The 23,123-nt window shown below is 45.0% G+C and overlaps 2 protein-coding genes across 19 annotated transcripts in view; one reads left to right on the forward strand and one right to left on the reverse strand.

Annotated features, from left to right (window-relative positions):
• NUMB (NUMB endocytic adaptor protein) overlaps positions 1-9,893 on the forward strand; it is a 92,064-nt gene extending 82,171 nt beyond the window's left edge. For 6 of the 14 annotated variants that reach the window (XM_057366401.1, XM_057366443.1, XM_057366451.1 and 3 more), the window contains 5 exons: positions 1,388-1,589; positions 3,735-4,037; positions 5,805-5,954; positions 6,780-6,923; positions 7,930-9,893. In XM_057366401.1, coding sequence (XP_057222384.1) covers positions 1,388-1,589; positions 3,735-4,037; positions 5,805-5,954; positions 6,780-6,923; positions 7,930-8,657 — 1,527 coding nt within the window. In that variant the 3' untranslated portion in view covers positions 8,658-9,893. The remainder of the gene's footprint in view (positions 1-1,387; positions 1,590-3,734; positions 4,038-5,804; positions 5,955-6,779; positions 6,924-7,929) is intronic. The other 8 variants (XM_057366465.1, XM_057366483.1, XM_057366492.1 and 5 more) reach the window with 4 other exon arrangements.
• A 1,805-nt stretch (positions 9,894-11,698) lies between these two features.
• PAPLN (papilin, proteoglycan like sulfated glycoprotein) overlaps positions 11,699-23,123 on the reverse strand; it is a 48,980-nt gene continuing 37,555 nt past the window's right edge. For 4 of the 5 annotated variants that reach the window (XM_057366376.1, XM_057366386.1, XM_057366366.1 and 1 more), the window contains 9 exons: positions 21,963-22,614; positions 21,054-21,191; positions 19,556-19,680; positions 18,653-18,791; positions 17,122-17,259; positions 16,344-16,471; positions 15,657-15,765; positions 14,173-14,348; positions 11,699-13,667 (listed from right to left, as the gene is read on the reverse strand). In XM_057366376.1, coding sequence (XP_057222359.1) covers positions 13,492-13,667; positions 14,173-14,348; positions 15,657-15,765; positions 16,344-16,471; positions 17,122-17,259; positions 18,653-18,791; positions 19,556-19,680; positions 21,054-21,191; positions 21,963-22,614 — 1,781 coding nt within the window. In that variant the 3' untranslated portion in view covers positions 11,699-13,491. The remainder of the gene's footprint in view (positions 13,668-14,172; positions 14,349-15,656; positions 15,766-16,343; positions 16,472-17,121; positions 17,260-18,652; positions 18,792-19,555; positions 19,681-21,053; positions 21,192-21,962; positions 22,615-23,123) is intronic. The other variant, XM_057366356.1, reaches the window with a different exon arrangement.

Consider the following 23,123-nt stretch of genomic DNA (forward strand, 5'->3'; position numbering starts at 1 on the left):
AGCTAGAAGTCAAGGGCAGAAAAATTGAGTACTTGGAATACTGCAGTATGTTTTGACTCCAGCTGAGATATTACTTAGCCCTTGAAAATTATTTTAATTCTACTTCTCTGTATCTGAATTATTTGCCATCCGTCTGTGATGTCTTCTTAGGGAGAGAAATGGTGTTCAGCCTGTGTGTAAAAGGAATGCAGTCAGCCTCAGATAATCTCTAGCACAAGGGAGCTGCTCTTCTAAGAATAGGCAGAAAATTTTCTCTTCTGAAAATGTTTACAGCCAAAAACTAAAACAGCAATGACAGTTTTTCCAGGATAAAATCATAGTGAGTAAATACAGACTGGTTATGAATGCAGTGTCTTGTATGTGAATGTTATCTTGAATGAAAAGTCATCTGAATGTTAAGAGATGGAGCAAAACTGAATTAAATTASCATTCTATTTGCTTCTGGGTGATAAAAATGTTTTGAGTAGGTTTAAAATCAGTTTCTTGCTATGTAGACTTAGGTAAGTTTTTTACCTCCCTGATCTGACCGTTTCCTCTCTCTGCTTTTTGTTGAATCCTGCCTGTATTATACAGAGTGCTTGAAACCTCATGCAAATTCATTGTGTGAACTCCACAGAGCTKCATGTTCAGAGCAATGGTGCTTGATAATTTATCCTTTTTCTTTAAAGTCAGAATTTCCCAGTGAAACTTAAGTTAGAGCTGGAACATTTTTGTTTTTGTCTGTGAATAACAGGTCAATTCACTTACTGATTATGATGAGTTCAGCTACTGGTAGCAATAGTGCTTCTGGTTCAACTGTAGCAGCGTAGCAGCTGGGTTGCTGGATTTTCTCTGACTTGAATTTCCTTTTTACAGTTTCTGAGTAGTGGATTCTTTTGACCTGGTGAATAATGGAAGTGCTTTTCAGAAGGCACTCTTAACTCTAACTTGTGCATTTGGTCTGGGCCTATAAGAGGTGTGAGTAGTCACCACTGTACTTTTAACTTCACACTTGCACAGGGGTAGTGTCTCCTTGAGCCCTCTGTAAACTTTCTCCAAGAATTGCACTTACCTGTCCTCAGGACTTACACCTTAAGATGGCTTCATGAGAATTTCCATGTTCACAGATGTATCCAGAGGCAAGGGATCAGTGCAGGCACGTTATCGCACTGGCATCTTWGAGCAGTTGAACTAAACAGATCATCCAACGATCTCATTCGTTCCTGGGTCACCTTCTTGAACATGGCTTGTGCATTAGTAGTTGGGAATTTTTATGTAGCAGGTTTAAGGCTAAAATACAATGACAATTATTTCTTTAAAGTTTAAATTAGGTTCTCACTTTGTGACGTGTGAAGCACATGTATGTTTCTGTTGCAGTCAGTGTGTGATGCAATGTTGTCTTGTGCAGGGGGAAAGGTTGAGTCACGCCGTGGGCTGCGCATTCGCAGCGTGCCTGGAGCGAAAGCAGAAGCGAGAGAAGGAGTGTGGAGTGACTGCCACCTTTGATGCCAGCAGAACCACATTCACTAGAGAGGGGTCATTCAGGGTCACTACAGCTACTGAACAAGCAGAGAGAGAGGAAATTATGAGACAGATGCCGGATGCTAAAGGTACGGGATGCAATTTAAACCATCATCTATAGCGAGCACAGCCAGCACTGAGGCCTGTGCAAGGATTGAATCTTAATGTCCTTACAGCACTCCCTCTCCTGAACCTTATTATGTTCAAATCATATTCCCAGAACTCGTCAGTTCACAAGATGAAAAATGCTCCCAAAYTCACTCAACATTTTCCCACGTCTTCTAGAAAAGGTGCAAGTGGCTTCATATGTGAAAGCTGTTTCTGCTTTGTTTAGTCAGCCTGCTTTATGGGGGAGAACAGTGTAGGTACCATACTAAAAGGCTTTATTGGAAAATTGTTAGAAAAACACAACTAGCTTGCCAGACACAAAGTAATCATTGAAGTAATCTAATGCTTATCGTAAATCAACAGGAAAGTACATTAATTTTTCTTAGAAAAGAATGGATTTTGATTTTTAAGACAGCGTGTATGTATAGAACCATACTGCATGAAGGAAGAACAGACCAATCACAGAGTGCTTTCCAAACAAAATGCAGGACAACCACCTCCTCCCGATAAAACACATAGCTGTTTGACTATTAATTACATTCAGAAATAGTAACTAACTTATTTKACAGCAGATAGTGTTCTGAAATGAAGTAAAGTAGAACTTCTTACTCAAGTTTTATTACAAACTCTCAATTTCTACAGCTAACAAAAAATAAKTATTATGAATATTGTTCATAAACTGCTTCGCACTGGAGTCAGACTTTTGTTTCAGAGGATTCCACAGCAAGTTTTATGCTGTCCCTTGATTGCAAAACTTTAATCTTCATTTTCATCATCCATCTGCTTGTTTCCATWCGTTAGTTTTAGAATGTGCTAAATGAAGCTTAAACACAAGGCCTTTGTTACTTGAGGGCATGAGTCAAAGTCTTGACTCAATGAAGGTGTGTGAAATCCTTTCCAAGAAAGACTGATTAGAAAAGTTGCACTTGAATGAGCAGCTGCAACTCATGGGTACTGAAGCTTGCAAGACAATGTAATTAGTTCCTCCTACCATTCCAGCTCCTCAGAAATCTCGAGTCTGACTCCTCTCTTTACCAGATTTTTAGTTAGATGTGTCCAAAAAGTCATTGTTTTATTTAAAACRTTTGGAAAAGAGTAAAGGTAAAATAAAAGTTCATACCAGGATAGTGAGATTTCCTTTTGTCCTTCTGTGTTGATGAGCTGTGTTTATTGCCCCCATASCCAATTCTTTTATGAGTGAGAAAGAGTTTTCCTGGAGGTCTAAAAATTTCCATTGCTATTCTAATCATAAGTGTAATGACTTAAACAAAGCTTAATCCTACATTTCTACCATTAGGCCTGTTTGACAGAAGCATTGTGGTGCTACAGAAAACCCTGCAAAATAATGCAGCTGACTTTAGTTTGGAGGAGCTACTAGTACAACTAACTAATGGTTAGGGGGTAACATTGCAGCTAAGTTCAGCACAGAAGTGACACAGGAGCTTCTTGCAAATATGTCTGGTGTGACCAAGGCCTGTCAGCTCAGAGCCTGGATCCACCTTGCAGCACATTTCCCTCTACCTGAAAYATATTTCCCAGAGGAATTGGGAGCTCCAGCCCAACCTGTTAAGTGCTACTGCTGCCTTTGGTCTGCTAAAGCTTGTGCAGTGTATTTGACTGCTGCTGTTGTTGATTCTGGAAGGGCTGGGAAGATGGCTTTTAAAAGATGGTCYTTGATCTGCATTCTGTTCCCTGCTGCTGCTGAGCCATGCCACCTCAAGTCATTTAATACAATTTGTAGTAATATTTTGTCCATGGTTATGTGTGAGGGAAAGTAAAGGTCTCAAATACACCATACATTTTTCAGTCTTAACCATAAATGAGTTGCAGGTATTTCCAGAGCTGGGATCTCAGGAACAGCTGGAAAGAACACATACGTGAGGCCGTCATTTCTAGGAAGTGGCTTGCCTTAGTGAGCTGTGGGGCTTGGGTGTACATCAGGTGACTTGGTGAAGACAGTGAAGGTATACAGAAACTGTGTTTCTGCTGTGCTATTAGGAACTCATTTGCAAGAGTACTAGTTACGAAAATTCCTGCACTTCATCTTTTCAAAACAAATGGGAGTAGGGGTAGGCAGGTGAACAGTACCCGGCTTCACTTTTCTAACCTGATCCTGTTTCCTCCAGCAGTTGAACCAGAAGTGAAAACAGTAGCACCAGGTGCTGCACCAAACAATACTGCCCCCTCTTCTGGCTCACCAACCTCTCCTACTGCTGAAGTTGCTGCGTCTCTGGATAAAGAAATGAGCAACCCCCATGCTATCCCACGGAGACACGCCCCTATAGAACAGCTTGCCAGGCAAGGGTCTTTCAGGGGCTTCCCTGCCCTTAGCCAAAAGATGTCTCCTTTTAAACGCCAGTTGTCTTTGCGAATAAATGAGCTGCCTTCAACAGTGCAAAGGAAGACCGATTTCCCCATGAAAAACTCAGGTAAAACCAAATGGTTCCACTGAAACATTGTCTTCAATTGTCTCTTTCTCCTTTGTTTCTCTGTGGCTTCAAATAACTCCTTATTTTCTAGTAAAYCCTTATTCCTGCCTCATGTTGATCATTTATCATGAAAAAACATCACTATGTCAGAAAATTGCTGCTTTGAGCATAGGCAAGAATTGCAAATGCAAAGTTCCCATGCAGGAGACAAACAGTTCTACTTGCTGTCTGAAGTACTGGAGCACAGCTTGAAGTGCTCCAGGAATGGGTGTTGGTGAATTAGGTTTTGGCTCTTCCCTCTGAGTCACTGAACTAGTTTTTCCACTTACTGTCAGGGCATCCTGAGACAAAAATCCCTTCAAGGCCTTAACCACTTGTCTTGGGATCATGTGATGGTTTTCGGCAGTCTGCCCTTCTGCCTGTCTGAATTCTTCTTTTTGAGAGCAATTAAATTGCTTTCACCTTGCATTAAGAGAACTTAACTGTTTAGGTGGTACAGCTGGCTGTATCAGTATTATGTGGTACAGTTTTCACATGATGGTAGGTGGGCCTTGCCAGGAGTCATCTCTGCATAAACCCTGGGTGTGCACAGTACCTTGCATCATGTCCTAGAGTTCCCTTAGCTAGGTCTTGCCCTTCAGGCCAGCTGTACTCTCACTTGGCAACAGAGCTGGTTTTGGGGTTCTAAGYTTTGAAGTAAAAATTACTGTGGCAAAGGCAAACCCAACAAAAATACCTAGTCTGACTTCTTTTATAATCCTTGTTTAGTGACCTGCTTTAAGACCAGCACTGAGCTGATCAGTTTCTCAGTGAMAGTGCACTGCTCAGTAGTGATAGTCAGTGAGCACACCACAATCTCAAATTTTCATGATTCAGAACATTTATGATGCATGTTCCCATATATGCCACTGCCAGTGCTGCCCACYGTCCCACTGCATGCACTGTATTGGAATATCCCTCAAAGAATCAATTTTCGGGCATGCCTCCCCCTGAATTTTAGGTCTGGTGCATGTTGTGTGCAGACATCTTATGTTTCTTACACTATTTTTGTGCTTGATTATGCCTGCTTATGTCAGTTCTGTGCAATGACGGACTGATGATTGGTACTTTTGGAAAACATTGCCATTAGTAATAATGAGAACATCTGGTAAGCTGGCAGCTTTACTCCAGATGTTGCATTATCCACGTGATGCTGATGCTTCATTTAAAACTGAGCATCCATTTTATTTGAGCGTTCAGCTTTTGCTTTTATGATCCTAGCACAGGAACTGGGGATTTCAGCTACCACTGAACTGGAACAATCAACACTAACTCTAGACTGAAYTTGCTGCTGTGCATTGCTGTCAGTACCCTTAAAATTCATCTAGTTACTTGTACAAATACTTAAAGCTATCATAAATATTTTCATTTCACAGAATGCCAAATCTTAGAGCCAAACCCTTGAGAAGTCTAGCACTATAATACTGAAAGATTTAGATCTCTCCTTAAGCTACAGAAAACCCTTTTAATTCTCTGATACGAACGTTCTTTAAATTTGGAACAGTGATCTCCTTGCCCTCTTAACTTAATTACAAAATACACTAATGTGGTGTTCTATTTCAGGTCAGATCTTCAACACTAATGTAAAAAAAAAGCTGTCATGCAAATCAGTAGCAAGAACATGTAGGACATAAGGGAACTAATTATATTTCAATATCACATTGGTAGTTGTAAATTGTTTCTGTATCCTTCARACTTTCAATTTAATGAATTCTGTTTACATTTTAGTCCCAGAGGTAGAAGGGGAAACAGACAGCATTAGTGCCCTGTGCTCTCAGATCACCAGTGCTTTCAGCACACCATCAGAAGATCCTTTCTCTTCGGCCCCCATGACAAAACCAGTGACTGTAGTTGCACCACAGTCTCCTGCCTTTCAAGGTTTGTGATTTCTTTGGGTGCTGGTTGAGGCTTGAATGCACATAATGTTGCTTTCCAGTAACACATGGTCTTAATTTCTTGTGCAAGTCCTGTTACCAGTATTTTGGGTGAATGCATCCTGCTTTATTCATCTTGTCTGTTTTTCTGTGGTTTTGTTTTTAACAATAAGTTCATGCACCTACCACACAATAGTTACCTATAAAAGGGACTGGCTTTGAGGTAATGCTATTTTAACAGTCTGCCTCCTGAACTGCATAGGAGTGTGTCTTAGGAACCATATCTCCCAAGGGAAGGGATTTTGTCACCATGATAATCTGTTTTTTAACACAAATTCTTAGATAAGTTGTGGAAAAATGTCAACTGTAGAACTCCTAGCAGCCATTAATCTTCATTTCATTGCTATGCTTTTATAAAAGAGTTGCGTGAAAAAGAAGCTCTCTATGTTAAATGTAGTTACTGTTACTTTGTATCTACAACGTGTTCTTTTGATTCTGAAATTAACTGTACAATGACTACTGGTGAGCCATATCTCTTCCTTATAGAAACAACAAATTTAACTTCAGTCAGTCATCACAACTCAGGGCCTCCTAAAGTACATAAAAATCCACTGTCCCACAATTCTCTTARCAAGTGTTGGCTTGGTGAAATGAAATTTACTATCTTTATTGTCCATCAGTCCAGTTTGGCTAACTACACAAACTCCTGTCATGTGGAAGTGTCTAAAATTGTTGTATGTTGATAGGTATGACCTGGCCCACTAATACTCCAGTCACGTGCATGCCTTGCATGAATTAATTGCACCGATGTTGTCTGCTCCCATTTTAGTTAATGGCACTGCCTCTGCCTTCTGTGTGCTTGCTGCTAAACCATCCCAAGCTGCTGTAGTGTCCACAGCTATGCCAGTTCGTGAAACCAATCCTTGGGCTCATGCTCCTGCTGCTAATACTGGAGCTGCAGCCATGGTCGCTGGTAAGATTGGAAGTAGATCCGGTGCATTGCTATGAGAACTTGGATCAAAAGCATAATTGAGCCCCTGAGACAATTGTCAGTGCCATTTAATGGCAAGTGGAAGGAACAGGAACAAAAGCCGGAAGTAGTAGCCTTTTGCATGAGTGGATGGAGGGAAGYGATGAACTTGCTGGTTCTGGGTCTATAACCTGGGCTGGTTCTTATTTTGGCAGCATTTTATAAAATTCAGTGCTTAAAAAGGAAGTAATGAAGTTGTATGTGAGTTTGTGTGTATGAAAAGGAAAGAATCTATGTGTACCCAAATTAATTTTTGTGTGTTCTTTTCACTAACATACACAAGGAGGGATTAAGTTGGTTGCTTAAAGGGTGTAGAGGTCAATTTATTCTTTTTAGCAAGTTTAGTCTGTCCCTTCAGGCTTTGCACTGTGTAAGGCAGTATCTGAGATGGCTGTCACCTGTGTGGGCTAACATGTGCTAGAAGGCTGTAGTCTAAGTAACTTCGTTTCATGGTGTAAGCACCAGCCCATGAGAGAAACTTTGCTGTGAAATAGTGATTCTGCTTGGCCTTGTAAGAGTACCAGATTTTGTCTTTAAAGCAGTTTCTTAGACCTTTGTGTTCCAAGTGCACTAGTTGTGAGCTGTACATGCAGAAACAATCTCTCCAGTTTAGGGGGATTAGTTGTTACAGACTAGGTCRTTGTCACCAAGTTAAGAGTTCAGGTAGCAGCTTTCCTGTGTGCCCTAAAGCCTCAGATGTGTTYTGTGAAGGAAAAAACCCCATAAATCTGCATTTTAGCAAAGAAGCTCTTACCTACCTCATCTTGACAAATGTCTTCCTAGAACCCAAGAGTACAGTGGATGCATAAAGATGTGTCCAGTGTTGGAAACATCTTTCAGTCATGATGGGAGGAGGCCTGTGTGTTCTTGTGTACACCCTCCAACCTTTCTAACCCATAAAGGGTGAGGAGTGGAAATAATAGTGAYTTGCCCATGCTTTCCCTCCCAGGCACTGAATGGAGCAGCACCTCCTCAGGTGCGGCCTCGCCAAGTCTCTTCCAAGGAAATCACAGACGTACTCCCTCAGAGGCAGACCGCTGGTTGGAAGAGGTTTCAAAGACTGTCAGAGCCCAGCAGCAGCCAACCTCAGCCCCAGCCCCACAGCCACTGCTCCAGCCCCCTCCAGCAGCTCCAGCCTCGCAGTCAGCACCAGCCTTCCCAGTCAGCACCTTCATTGCGCCTCAGCCTGTGCCGGTGGGTGTGGTACCGCCCATGCAGCCGGCGTTTATTYCAGCTCAGCCCTACGCCGTAGCAAATGGGATGACCTATGCAGCCCCGAGCGTCCCTGTGGTTGGAATCACACCTTCCCAGATGGTAGCCAACGTCTTTGGTACTGCCAGCCACACTCCAGCAGCGCACCCTCATCAGTCCCCCAGCCTGGTGAAGCAGCAGCCCAGCACGACAGCAGCAGCTCAGTACGAGAGCAGCAGCGCCACTGCCAGCCCCTTCTTCCACCCGCCCGCGCAGCACAACGGCTCCGCCGCCTTCAACGGGGTGGAGGGGGGCAAATGGGCTGCCGAGGACAAGCATTCGCAGCCCCCCGYGCCCGCCCCGCAGGTTGATCCCTTCGAGGCCCAGTGGGCAGCTCTGGAGAGCAAGGCCAAGCAGCGCACCAATCCCTCCCCGACCAACCCCTTCTCCAGTGACCTACAGAAGACATTTGAGATTGAACTTTAAGCGGTCCTGGGCGGGGGTGGATAAATTGTACATTAGGATAGAGGGATAAAGGGAGCAAGCAGAGGGGACTGTTTCTGATCGGTTTGCTTTGATAATCCCAAAGGTCCCTTCAAATAAAAATGGGTTAGAAAGAGGGAGCAATTAGGGGGAGGATGGAAACACACAGAGAATTTAATGTGCAGTTCTTAAAAGGAATCCTGGAGCCACCCCAGTTTGCATTCCCTCCTCACTTGGAAAGCTGGAAGTCAAATGGAGCAAAGAAAGACACCCAGTCCCAAAGCCTGTGCTACAGAAACATCAATCATCTCACAGAAAGGAAGGCAGATGTTTGTACCTGTGTCCTCCTGATGCCCTGCAAGTCCTGGATGTTCCCCYTCAGGAAAAAATTGGGTGGGGGGTGGTGGATGTGGGTGGGATGTTGTCACCTTAGCAAAAGCTAGGTTTGTGGAAAAAGTTGAGCTTCCATTTTGAGTAACAAAGTGAATATTATATGTAAAGAATAAAGTAAAGCCAAAATCTTTATTTTTATGCATTTAGAATATTTTAAATAGTTGGATATTAAAAGCTGTATGAGTTGTAAGTAATCTTGCCAAAGGTTAAAAAAAAGGGGGTTGGATGTAAGAAATTGTACATAAGATTGATTTATCGCTGATTCTTATTGTAAGTAATATTGGGGGGGTGGAAAAAGGGGCTCTAGCTTGTTCTTGTATCTGTTCATTGTAAGTAGCATATTGCAACAACAATCACAACCAATAAGTCATTATATCGTAGTTTTAAATAAAGAAGATTAAAGAACAGTATTGTCATGGTTTGAAAACCATGGGGAGAATTTACTGTTTTTTATTGGAATCAATCTACATATTCTATATAGTATGGGTTTTTTTTCCTTTCATATATTGCTGCAGTTTATTTGTCTTAATCTTTTGGTTCTAACACTACTGTGACAACTTACTGTCATCATATCTACATCCTAGGGCTGCCTGGGAAACCATTTTATGTTTGTCTGTCAATAGTTCTTAGAGGTTTTTAACTTTGGTTTTATTTTTTTTCCCACTGATTTGTGAAACCTTGTGGTTAAGGCTGCAGCTGGTCCAGGTTCTGCCTCTGGTGACTTGTGAAAACCATCTCATTTTAACTTTACTTTTAAACTTTGGCCTTACAAGCAAATGTAAGTTATATATATTTGTACTGATGATTTATAATCTGCTTTAACAGAAATAAATGTTGGTGGTAGAAGCACTGTGTGGAAGAGCTTTATTTCCCACCTGAATTCAGATTTCAGCATTTGCCCTTCTGGGTATCTTCTGTCTTGTAAAGTGAATATGGATGAGCCCTGCTTGCCAACCTAGCAGCCTAAGAATAATGTCTTAACACCTCTCATTTTCTACCACCTGTTAGATTGCCTTGAACTTTAAGACAATTTCAAAATATTCTTGTGGCCCATAACCACTTAAAGCTCTAAAATAGAGCCTTTGCTGAAAACATCAGATTCAGGGTTTGCATGGCTGTGTTTTCTATCAGTCAATATTTACAAAGAGACAAAGATGAGGACAGTAGCAATCAGTAAGGGCAAAAAGGAAAACATTTTTTTCTTTGCCCTACTACTGGAAAAAAAGCCATATGAGGTGATGATGTGTAAATACATCTTTTGCATTCTTCCAGTGAGCTGTTACCTACCCTGTTAGAGTGACTGGGTCTTCCTACATTCTTAGCAGGCACCACGTCAGGTTGGACAAAAGGAAGAAAGTCAGACTCTGTAACCTGAAGGGGAAGAAACGCTTCCTTTGTTTGGCCCTAGGATTTGGGCTTGCCAGCAGTTTCCATTTCCAGGCCAGTACAGTGAGTCTTACAGTGACAGTCTAGAAAATGACAACTTTTGACATTACAGATTCTTGCCTGTGCTCAGTATGATATGAATAGTAATGCAAACACTCGCTGTGGTATTCAAGTTGGTGTCAGTGCTTTTTTTCAGCTTTCAAAAAGCAAACAAGTATAGACATTTATAGTAGGAAAGAAAGCAGTTAGTATCTTTCACAGTAAGAGCCCCAAGATCAAGCTGAAAATAGCCCAGTATAGCTACACCCTTCTCCTGCCCTGGAGRTAAGCACTTCCTACAATCCATTGTTAAGGGAAGAAAATGAACATCTTGATTCTCACATAAAAAAAGTAAACTGTGAGTAGGCGATTAAGTGGTACTACAGAGAGGGAGAAGCTGATCTTGTTAGGAGAAATGTAAAGATCCTTTAGTTAACTTTTGCAGTACTGGCATGGATTTACAGCAGGAATCTGCATGCCTGTCACTCCCACCATTCCTGCCACGATAGTGCAGATGAAAGGAGGTCAGGATGAACTCCCCACTCACCAAAGCACTTCCACTGTTAAAGTCCTGCCCATCAGGAGGCAGGGAGCTGTTACAGCCCTTGTAAGCCTGGAGAAAATACTTCCTGGATCCATCTTCTATAACAACAGAGTTTAAATAACAGCTGACTACACAGAATATTTAAATATTCTAAAAATAAAGCCTCTGACATAGTAGAAGGRGATTTTAGAGAACTGGCTACTTTGGGGCAAAAGGGTCTGATACATCCTCAAGCAACTTCTAACCATGCTCCTGAGCAGGGCAGGACCTTGACTACCTCTCACTGTCATACATGAATGGAGAGAGCTTCAATATGACTGGAATTACAGAGTCTCAGATTAGTCCCTGGTCTCCAAAGGCAAAAAAATGTATTATAAACTAAAATGCTAAAATACCCTATGCATGCACACACAGAAGAAAAGGTGCTGGTCTGAGATATTAAATGCAAAAATACATACAAATGCAAGTGGAAGTTTTCAGGACCATCTTGTTGTTTGCTAATATCCAATGATTTCCACTTCAAACCTTATACTGCAATGCCTGTTCTGCATTCCAGCAGAGGAAATTTTCCCTAATCAAATTAAAGGGTCTTAACTGCAAAATAAGTATTTTTTTCTTTCCTAACAACCATAGTCTATCAGACCACAGAAGGACCCAGCCCCAAACAGCTCGGGTGTTGCTCCTGTACTGGATTGCTTCTAGGCTTCTCCGTTTGTTCACACGGTAAAGCATTGTGTCCAGTCCTGAACCATACCTGTGCTGAGGAAAGTGCAGTCATTAGGTCAGTAATTCTTATTTTTAGGTCCATGTGAACTGATTTATGGGGTTTAGAGTACAAAACAGCTCTAGGCTGTCAACCCTGCGGATTTACACCTTTACAGGGATTGCTGCTGCCCTGATGGGTCCTGAGTCAGGACTGAAGGAGAGGAGAGTGGTGTGAGCACAGTCAGAATTAGCTGCATTTCTTAGAAGGCTTAAAGTAACAAAAGCAGAAGACAAAATGTAAAAAAAAAAAAAAAAAAAAAAAAAAAAAAAAAAAAAATCCTCCATCCGCCCAATCAACATCAACATCTACACATCAGTCTACTAGTTTATAGCTATATCTATGCAAATAATACATGGGTAATGGTGCTAATAATTATGATCAATCCATCCAAGTCTCAGTAGATAGTTTAAAATGAGGAGGAAGGGGACTGTCAGRGTTGATGCTAGGGTAGAACAATAGTGTGGAGGCTGCAAATGAATGCTTTTGCTCAGAAGTAATTCCATTTTGAGATACTGAAGATACCCAAGGGTCTTTACTGGTTTAACATGATATGATATAATCTCCCCACCCCTAATGCTGGAGATTTTCAGAGCCACAGATGCACACTTGCTACCACTCCATGTTGGTCTTGAAATGGAGATGCTTTTCAGCTACAGCTGCTCTGCATCTGGCAGTCCTAATTTGTTAGCCCATAGCAGCAGCATGCAGAGCTAGGCTTTCGTGGGTTTAAGTGAGACTAGAGCTGATCCTTGGAGGGTTTGCTGTGGCAAGTCAAATTCCCCTACACAYGTATTTCTATGTGTGTATTATTAGTCCCTGCCCAAACTCAGCACAACGTCAGAACAGCACAGTTCTGGCTAGGCAAAAAAATTACCTGCTGAGCCTTCCTGGAATGAGTGCTATTTAAATTGCAGCATCTCAGAACGGGTAACAGTGTTGGTATTTTCATTTAAAGTACCCCTAACATTCAGAAAGGGTGAAAAGTAGTTTTCTATTTTGTCTTAAGCTTTGTGTGAAGCAYTGCTTCTGCATTTTACGCTGAAGCTGATTGCAGTCATGTAGAAACCAAACTGATCATACTAGAAATTTGTCTAAGGTCTACTGGAATAAAACAGCTAGAGTAACACATGACATTACATCTGCATCCCTAGAGCCAGTAATCTCATAGGACCTGAACGCCAATTTTGTATGCATCAAGCTGTTTCTTGTGGCCAGAGTCCTTTGCATTTAGATGGAAAGTGCTCCCCAGGAGCACTTGTTCAACAATGCTCATTGAAGGAACAAATGTTCATCATCACTAGGACTTCGGCTGAAATGGTTCAGGCCCATCTTCAAACACTTCAGAGATTATTTTTTAAGAGCACTTCTCTCTCTTGTTTGTATAAAGAATTGATCTCTCCCTCTTTGACGCTGGTCATCTGCCCTCTCTAGTCACATCATCCTTACATTCCTAGCACCATCTGGATCTGTGAAATGACAGCAACTACCCTTAAGAGATGGATTAGGTACAGCAAGGCACACAGCRGGGAAAAGGAGTTCACAATAAACCTGAGGGTGGTGGGTCTCCCACCTTTGAACATTTACACCCACTATACACTCTTCATTTCACCCTCTTGAGCTTTCCAGCAGGGCAGAGTTCCTTGAACAGTCCCRTGCAGTAAAAGAACAGAGCTGAGACGTCTTGTCACCGGTCACGGTGGCCGTGGCTGTCACCCGCGGGGGTGCGGGGCGCTGCCCTGTGGGCGGTGGCGGGCACAGCTGGCACAGCAGAAGCTGGAATAATACTCGTTAGCACACAGCTGGGCCTGCACGATCAGGTCACAGTTGGCAAGGTGAGGCTGGTCCACACACTCTCTGCTCAGGTCTGTAGCATGACTCACAGTAGCTGCAGCCAAGCAAAAGGTAAACCAGCTGTAAATTAGTCCTTGGATTACTATTCCCTCGCAAAAGAGACACCACGTTCCCACTTCCTCCAACCCACCAGATCTAAATTTAGTCCAGCATCAAGAAGGAGATGATGAGATTCAAGATGAATGGACATCTTTGGTGAGATACAGGAGGGGAATGCAATTTCCAGGGAGAGGGAGAGACCACTCTACCTACCCTCTATGTAAGGACAACTGGATGGTGTCCAAAGTCCAACTACAAAAAATGCAACCAACTATTTGGTCAACCAACTATAGCATTTTGGCCTCAGGAAGTTAATTAGGCTCCCAATGCCCTGGTCAGGGGGTGTTTCCAGCATYCTGCCTTTCTGTCCATGGAAGGCAKGGCTCCTGCTGCTCCCCAAAGCCCGAGGTCAGTGCTGGACTGATGCACACAATGGGTGCAGTAGCAGCCAAGGGCTGGGCACTGTGCCAGGAGAAGCAGGAAAGCCAGGCTGTACTCACTGCTAGGCCTGCTCCTCAGCACCTTCACCTCCGAGCTGGCACTGACAGAGCTGCTGCTGCTGTAGGCACTGCATGTGTAGGATCCCTCGTCAGCCTCTTGGACGTTGCTTATAGTCAGGCTTCCATCCTGGGACAGGTGGATGTGGTGGCCGTCCCCCCGCATGGGGACTCCATTCCTGTGGTGAAAAACATTTTGTTTCACTATTGCCACCCATGGGAGCTAAAGAAACTMCCTGTGCTCTTTGGAAAAGGATGCTCTGTGAAAGGGGTGAATTTTAACAAATACAGCAGGCAGAAAACACAACCTGGCCCTACAACTGGGGGGAAACATGAGCCTGAGCAAGTGTGCATCCCTTGCCCAATGTCTGTGTGGGAGGTAGCTGTGTCTGTGTGCTCTATGCAAAAACACTGCCCTTTACACTAGCACACATTCTTGAGGTTTGAGGAGCTAAGAGAAAATCCAGTGTGCCTTTCCCTTTCTCCAAGTTGTGGTCTGGCAGTACTTGTTTGGCTGGCATTGATAGCACATATTGCTCGATGAGCATATGGGGTAGTGAACAATGTGCCCTCTTTCCTCTCCCTTTAAAAGTTTGTTTAATAAACCAGCAAGATTGTGTCTCTTCAGTTCCTCCTGGGATAATCTGTGTCCAGCAGGAAAACTGCCTGAATTATGAACTCCTGGTTACCAACAAAATGAAATTTGTTTCACTGAAAAGGGGTTCATTCCAACGCTGAAACATGCATCATTTTGTTAGCTCAAGTACCAAACTTATGCATGGAAGAAAAGTTCTCTTTTCTTCCTTAAGGAGAAATGTGTGAGATGGGCCACTTCAGTCCTAACCCTGGGAGTACAGGAATTTCAACACTTACCAGTCCCTCTCTCAGGACAGTTTATAAGAAGGYTCCAAAGCAGAACTGATTATTTTCAAACAGGAAAAACAACCCTCACCAAACACACAAATTCAGAGTTTCCCAGTAAACTATCAAGATAAAAGGACACAGCTTTTCCCTTTAAAATGCTTCTAAATCTCCTTTGCTCCCACTTGACAGTACACAGAGAGAACTGTTGCAGCAGGAAACTGAGAGAAGAGGGCTTAAAATGTCTGTCAGGATTASACAGAAAGGGTTTTTAAAAAGCAACTAAAAGATTTTCCTCTGATTACTCATTTTAGTTCTTGTTATTTTCACGATGCTAGTTTTCCAGCACAGAGCCCTTCTCAACTCCATAAAATTTTAGTTTAACATCTGCTTTCCTCTTTATTTGGCTGGAACATGAACTTGATGACCTCCACACCCCACAGGTGTCTTGCCCGGGATTTTTAGGTAACATCCAAGGTGTTTTAATAAAGGGTAGGTAATRCTAGTTGGGGCTGTTAACTGTGGTCTCTGCCACACCTGGCAGGCACTCTCCATTGGTATTTAGAGGGTAAATCATGAGGTTTGGGAAGAGAAGGAAAGGGAAGTTCCATCTAATTTTTGCTCACCTTGACCACCTTATATTCACATTGTTGCCARTCACTGTACAATGAAGCTGAGCAGTCCCTCCCTCAGGTACTGTGATGCTTGGCAGAAGACCAGTGATTCTCAGCTCTCCTAGACCAGAAGGGAAATCAACACTAGCAGGGAGACAATGTCATGCTCCCCCTGTTGTAGGAGCATTCCCTCATGGGAAAAGTCCAGCACATTCCATGATGAGCTACAAGCCCCTGGGCCTTGAAACAGCATATTTGAGGCTGTGCCGTTGCTGCTAGGGGGAATGTGGACTTCCTAGGACTTTGGCCCAAGAAAGGACAAGTAGCAGAGGCCTCCAAGAGCTTTTTCCTCCMGCTGGACACATGCATGTCACATGTACAGAAGAACCATTTCCTTAGTTTCTGTTGCTCTTACACTCATTCCACACCAGTGTCCCAGAAACAAGGCCCTGAGAGTCACTCTTACTGTATTATCAATCCCTTTTCCCAGCTGTCTAGAGCACCACGATGTACTGGACACATGCAGATGACCATYGGGTAAAAACACTCACTCTTCCCTTGTCCTCAGGATGCCCATTAAACATTAGGTGTAAAGCAAATAGGCATGGCCAGCGAGGAAACCCACCCTTTCCCTGCACAGCCTTCCCTGTTTCCCGTTCCTGTGCACATGTGCCATGTGTGCTTCCACCCATCCAGTACCTAGAGGTCGGAGCAGGACCTGGCGCTGGTCACGGTCACGTCCATTGGAGGCAATGCAGGTAAAGAACCCGATGTCCTCAGAGCTGACCCGGCTGATCACCAGGGCCCCATCTGACTGCTGCCTGTGCCTGGGAACAAAACCAGAATGTCCCTCAGCCTGTGCCTGGCTCAGGATGGGTCCCCAGGCAGCAGAGAGAWGAATATAAGCCTCGTGCACAACTCTGCAGTACCACTGAGCAAAGGTTTAGCAGCTCAAATGCTGCAGGGGTTGTGCAACACTTAGTTCTCAAACCCCAGCACTAGKGCTGTAGACTCTGGAAAAGCTTGCTGCTAGAGCAAATTCCTAGCAAATGCTAGGAGTAGGGTGAGGGGAGAGCAGCACCAATACTGTGGAAGTTCACTGCATACTCCCTGATCTCTCTCTGCTGTCAAGTTCTGCCCTTGCTCACTGACCAACTGGTTTTTGGCAAATTTGCTTGCCATGTGTTCTTTTTCTGCCAACCTTGTAGATGAATACATTTGAGCATTGGCTCACTTGTAGACCCTGTGTCACAGCTGTTCCCTCAAGGGTTCAATGCTCAAACTTCCATCTGTGAGGGAGGGAGGACAGGGCAGGCCAGTAKTACAACCTGGCCCTGATGGAAGAAGCTGGACAGCAAAAAGCCAGACAGGTCCTCGCTGCATGGCCAACAGCTCTGTTCTCTCAGGGAGGAGACAGGGAATGAAAGGCGAGGAGGAGGCTCTTCTCATGAAAGGTTGGAGCTGCCTGGGAGCTCACCTGGGAGAGGAGAGGGGCTGCCCGTCYTTCTGCCACTCAATGGTGAGAGCTGGTGATGCTTCCACAGTGCAGGGCAGTCTGACTCTCTCCCCAACATTGGCCTCCAATACTGTGGGCTCGCTCTTATCCATTTTCAACCTGCAAAGATCACAAGCACAGCAAAAGATGTAGAAACTTCCTTGCTCAGCATTTGACCTTCAGCCCAAGGCTTTTTTAATCACAAGCCTTATTTTTTGCCTCCAACAGCAAAGGGAGGTCTCTGCATTCCCATCAGAGCTCTGGCRTTTGCCATTACCAACATTCACTCCCAATGTTCAGGAAAGAGCAGTCTCTATCAAATCCTGCTCCAGTTCAACACACTTTGGTGCTGCACTGCTGTGCAGACAGCTTAACCCATTACAGTAAAACTGGCTCTTATAGCAAACCTCTGGATAACAGCTGAGGAAGCATTAATGTGAACACGTGGCAAACAGTACAAAGTCTTMAACAGGGCACTGAGCAAGCTTCCCCCTAGGTCCTTATCTGGCACAGAAAAATGTGTGGTTCTGGGTGTGAAGAGCCTATTGCAATCACCTGACTGCACGCAGGGCCCGGAAGCTGGGCGCCCACTTCATGCAGCAGAAAGGTCGAGGTCAGGCTCTCACAAAAGTCATCTCATGCTTTTGCTGTCTTAGAATTATAGCTGAACACTGTCTTAGAAGGGAACTAAACCATGATGTTTCCAGAGTTAAATATAATGTCATCTCCCCTACCCCCATTCTATGACCTGAATTCTTGATCTCAAAAAATAAATGTTCTTAATTCAATGAATCACTTATTATTGCTTTTAGGCAGAAGCAGCTAAGGAGATTGCTGCAGAGTTCAGCAAATTGGCTGGGTTTTAGGCTGCAAACTCAAAAAAGGAGAGGGATCAGATCATGGCCCTATTTAATCTGGAAACCCAATATGCTGCATTTAAGGCAAAAATAATCTGCCCCCTTTTATTTCTGTGGGGTCTAGAAGCACCGAAAAACCTACAAGAATCTACAAAATATGCGAGTATATGACAAAATAGTTTTGGGTCAAACCAGTTTGTTCACAAAATTTTTTACAATTAATTAGTGGAGGGTACAGTAACTGAAGTTATTTTCAATATATATATGTCTATTTTGTGCTAGTTAAGCAGCTCCTATTTGCTTTGGTTCTTTTTCAGAAAAGGTTTCTCCTTCTGCCTTACACAAACTTGAACAGCTAGGGATGCTGCCCCGATACTCCTTTTGTTTGAACCCAGCTCCTTTGCTGCCAGCTTCCCAGGCTATCTTCGCTCAGAATGTGCTTCTTTCAAGAGACCCTCGGGGAGGATAGAAGACAGCTTGCGACTGGGATCTTCTCCCGTTCCYGTTGTCAGCAGTTCAGTACTGCCTGCTTCCCAACCGTGTCCTGGAACAGCTGACCCAGGACCTTTCCAATCTTCAGCTTTTCTACATGAAGAGATGCCATATGGTTCATCAGCTGGGCACGGTGGGCAAACTGTTGCTGTACATGAACTCACCTGTATGTGAGCTGCTGATGCACGGAGGAGCCGGCTGTCTGCACAACCTGCCGGCCTCTGGGCAACTCTCGCTGCTGCTGATTTGCCTTGTGAAGGACCCGAGCTCTCTCACCCTCTGCTCCAACAGTGCTCTGGTACTCTATTCAAAACAAAATGCCATATGTGAATAGAAGGACACTTCTTACTGTGACCTTTTGCACAGGGCTTCTGTGAGCTTGGGAGAGCTTGCTGAACTGGAGCCAAAGAGCCCTTCAGCCATCTGCTTTCTGGCTGACTAGTGCAGTAAACCTGCACTGTCTACTAATGAGAGTCACAGACCTGCAGGCACGCAATTTCAGATTCCTTTCTCTCCTCCGTCGGTGAACACTTTGCAACATCCCTTAGGCCACAGTGCCTTCTGCCCCATGTGCCATTGCTGTGACAAAGCACACTTCAGAGACTGAGGATTACAGAGTGCCTTCCTGGCCCCTTTTGAGACTAGTCTTTTTTTTTTTTTTTTTTTTTTTTTTTTTTTTAAATAAGGGATGTTTTTTCAGAACAGGGACTCATTTGTTACCCAGCAGGACCTGTTTGGACAAAACACAAAACATAAATGCACCAGCAGTTATGTTTTGGATCAGGAGACAGCTGATGGCTCTCAGGGAGGAAGACAAGCTCACTGTGCTGGAAACAGGGCAGGACACAGGCAGGTCACAACTCCAGTTATGGGGTGGCACTGCAGGGGAGGAAGTGCTTTAGGGCTAAGGCTTTATCATGATACAACACCAAAAGAGGCCCTGCTGCCTCCACATTACCTCTTGGCAGCAGACTACCCCTGCAGCTGACTTCATTGAGCCTGCAGTCAAGAACCATTAATGAGGAACCCAGAGCTGCCTGTCTGGTCTCGAGCAGAAGATAATTCACCTGYGATCTGCAGCTGAATCCGTCGGCTCTCTGTCTTCCCATCAGAAGTGAGGCACGTGTAGGTGCCAGCGTCCTCGGGCTCGACGTGGCTGATCCACAGGGAGCTGTCGGACTGGTAGGTGTGCCTGCAACATGGGAGGGGTTTGCTGCCTCTGCCTGGCCACCGACAGCAACCAGCCAAGGCAGAGCGACCCTGCGGCCACTGCTGCACGAACCCTCCCCATGCAGTGCCCTCCCGGGCTTAGAAAAAACCACAACACTGCTGACCGCACAGGGGTCACAGGCAGGGGAAATAACTGCAGCAGAAACAGGAACACAGAGGAAAAACTGAGATGGAAAACAGGGAACTGCTTTCAGCTCTCTCTTTTCAGTTTGCCCTCTCCCATGAGGAGGCAAACYGCCCTTCCAGGGAGGACCTTGAGTCCCAGCAGTCAATTGCAAACAGAAAAGCATAACTGGGCTTTTCTTAACTGTGATTTTCATAATACAAAGGGACTGACTGGCTCCGAACTCTTGCTGGAAACAGACTTCTCAGGAAAAACAGGTTTAGAAGTAGTTTTAAAATAATGTATGCCAGAGACTTTCAGCCAGAAGAACTCTGGGTTATTAGGCTGCAAGTTTCACCCCAGCTACTGACTCAGTGCTACCCCAAGAAAAGCAACATTTTTCTGCATCACTGTCCACACTTCAGCCTTCCACCAGYGTTATGGGACAGCACTTGTTCTGCCCTGTAACTCTAGCCAACATCTCATCACTGGTGCAGATTCTGTTTCTGCTGTGTACAGAGCAGGTGGACAGTTCACACCCTTAGATAAATGCATGGGCTTCTTTATTTCTTTCCTTTTAAAAAAAGTGTGCCTGTTGCAGCTGGTATAGTGTTAATTTTCTTCACAGTAGCTGGTATGTGGCTGTGTTTTGGATTTGTGCTGAAAACAGAATTGATGTTTTCACTACTGCTGGAAGTGTTTACACTAAGTCAAGGCCTCTTCTGCTTCTCACACCACCTGCCAGTGGGCTGTGGGTGCACAAGAAGCTGGGAGGGGACACAGCTGGGACAACTGACCCTGACAGACCACAGGGATATTCCAAACCATATGGCATCATGCCCAGGATGTAAAGCTGGGGAAGAGAGGAGGAGACGTTCGGAGTGATGGCATTTGTCTTCCCATGTCACTGTTASTTGTGATGGGGCCCTGCTCTTCTGGAGACAGCTGAACACCTGCCTGCCTGTGGGAAGTGGTAAATGAATTCCTTGTTTTGCTTTGCTTGCTCCCACGGCTTTTGTCTTATCTTTCAAACTGTCTTTATCTCAGTCCATGGGTTTTCTCACTTTTACCCTTCTGATTCTCTCCCCCATCRCACCAGGGGTGAGTRAGCAGCTCTGTGGGCCTGAGTTGCCAGCTGGGGTGAGACCATGTCAGTCCCTTTCGGATTGCGTATTTGGCACTCTGCCCAGCAAGGAGCCCATCTGCTCTACAATGAAGGGAGCTGAGCTCACCTGTCAGTGGAGACCGGTCGGCTGTTCTTCATCCAYTCCACTCTGGAGAGGGGCGACATGTCTGTCTTGCAGACCAGTTGGATGTTTTGTCCCACAACTGCTGTCACAAGAGAGGGCTTGGCTTCTTCCAGGATTGTTCTGAAAGAGAAAGTGATTCCATTGGCACTTCTGCTGCTCTCCTCACCTCTGTGACCTCTAATGTGATTCTGGATGAGTTACAACCACAAGGCAAAGCAGGAGCAGYTGCCCATTCAGCTCTGAGCAGATGCACAAGGCAACATGGGGAGGCCCCTCCTATACAGCAAAAGCCACTCTGGACAGACTGAATGTGACARTATCTCCTGGAAGAAAGCCCCATAACCCCTCTCTTCTGAAATAATAAGGTTCAACTCAGCAGACAGACACAGATGCAGTACAGACATGCTTAGATCTAGCTCTACCACTCCTGATTTTCAGGGTAACATTTACTGGATCTTGACCCAAACTCTGCATCTTAAGAGTCTTCCCTAGAACAATGCACCACTGCTCCATGCAGTGCTGAGATAAAGGCTCTGAAGTCAGAGAGTCAGCTAAATTTGTTGGTCAGAACAAGAAAAACACCTATGGATTCTCATTTACAGTGTAAGAARGCCTCCCAGACAGAGATGCCAGGATTCTGCAGTCTTTTCACACATCATATTTCAGTGCTGTCAGAGACCAGGGAGAATGCAAGGAAAGAGACTGCAGGTAATGTCAGGACGTGAATAACAGTGACATGATTTACCAAAGAGCCACAAGTGTACCTAATCCATCACACCGTAYTCCCGGTTAGCTGGTCCCAGCTGGAGGACATTTTCACTCCAGAGAAAGCTGCACTGATGCTTCACAACCAGCTGGCAGAACAGGATGGGGAGGGGGGGAATTCATCACCTGTGCAGAGCCTGTGCTGGGAACAAGTCTGCAGACTCCTGGTGCCCAAATCCCTCTGCCATGGAAACATCTGCTCCGAAAGCTTTACGCCACTGCTTGCCTTCYTGGGGCAGGACCTGCTGGCCACTGCTGCTCTGCCTCTCCAAGGGGCCAGGCACTGCTGTTTCCCGGGATCGCAGCTGGCCCAGGCTGTCCAGTCTGCTCCGCCGGATGTCCCAGCGCTGGCTCTCCAGCAYACCGGTCCTTGGCAAGGACTCTGGCAGCATGTCCCTTCTCCAGCTGTTCTGTCTGTGGCTGTCTTGTGTGGGRTGTGAGGCCCCATAGGTTCTTCCTTCTTGGCTATGACTTGCAGACTCTCTGGTGGGTGACTGCTGCTGACCCTGAGCATGCCCTGTGTGAGAACGGGAGCCAGTCTGCTGGTGTTGCAGGGCTCCTGTGCCAGGAGACGGCTGGTGCTCCAGATGACTGACCCCCACAGAGCTGTGGCATGCTCTCATGCACTCCTCCTCCGAGGCAAAGCTGTTTTTATTGCCCTGACAGCCACCATACCAAAACCGATTGCACTTGCCAACAACTCCCACGAAGTACCAGCGAGTGGTCCAGTTGGTGCAGGGGCCATGGGCACTGGGCAGCAGGCACATGACAGGGTAGGCTACCAAAAGGAACGGAACAGAGGGACATGTGAGGGTCACAAAGCAGAAAGGTGCTTCAAGCCACCTACCTAGAGCCATCTCTGTACTGCAGCAGGAGGGCAAGGCACTGCAGCAGCCTGCAGAGGGTACAACTCAGCACTAAAGGAACAGAGATGCTTTTGCCTGGCAGCTCGCGTGTCCTCATAGTACAGCAGGCACTGGATTGAAATTTGCTGGCTGAGGGCATCCATGCAGCCCTGMGCAACCTCTCATTCCCTATGTAGTTCTCTTTCCTTCCTTGTCCACAGGCTGTCTGAAGGCTGTGCACTGCCCTGATTCCTCAGGGGATCCCTACTTCTCCTAAACCTGGGTAATGAATGTGGAGCATTCCAGGCTGCATCAGAGTGTCTTCTCAGGGACAAACAGCTCCCCAGTAGTCCTACAGACTGAGAGAGATCATACAAACATACTTTTGTCCAATTATCAGCAGAGGACAACAAGAATTTCTGCGGCAGCTGACAGAGCTGAA

The sequence above is a fragment of the Malurus melanocephalus genome, unplaced genomic scaffold (genome assembly GCF_030028575.1).
Source record: "Malurus melanocephalus ecotype Western Australia unplaced genomic scaffold, MMel_1.1 scaffold_2, whole genome shotgun sequence".
Taxonomy (NCBI): domain Eukaryota; kingdom Metazoa; phylum Chordata; class Aves; order Passeriformes; family Maluridae; genus Malurus; species Malurus melanocephalus.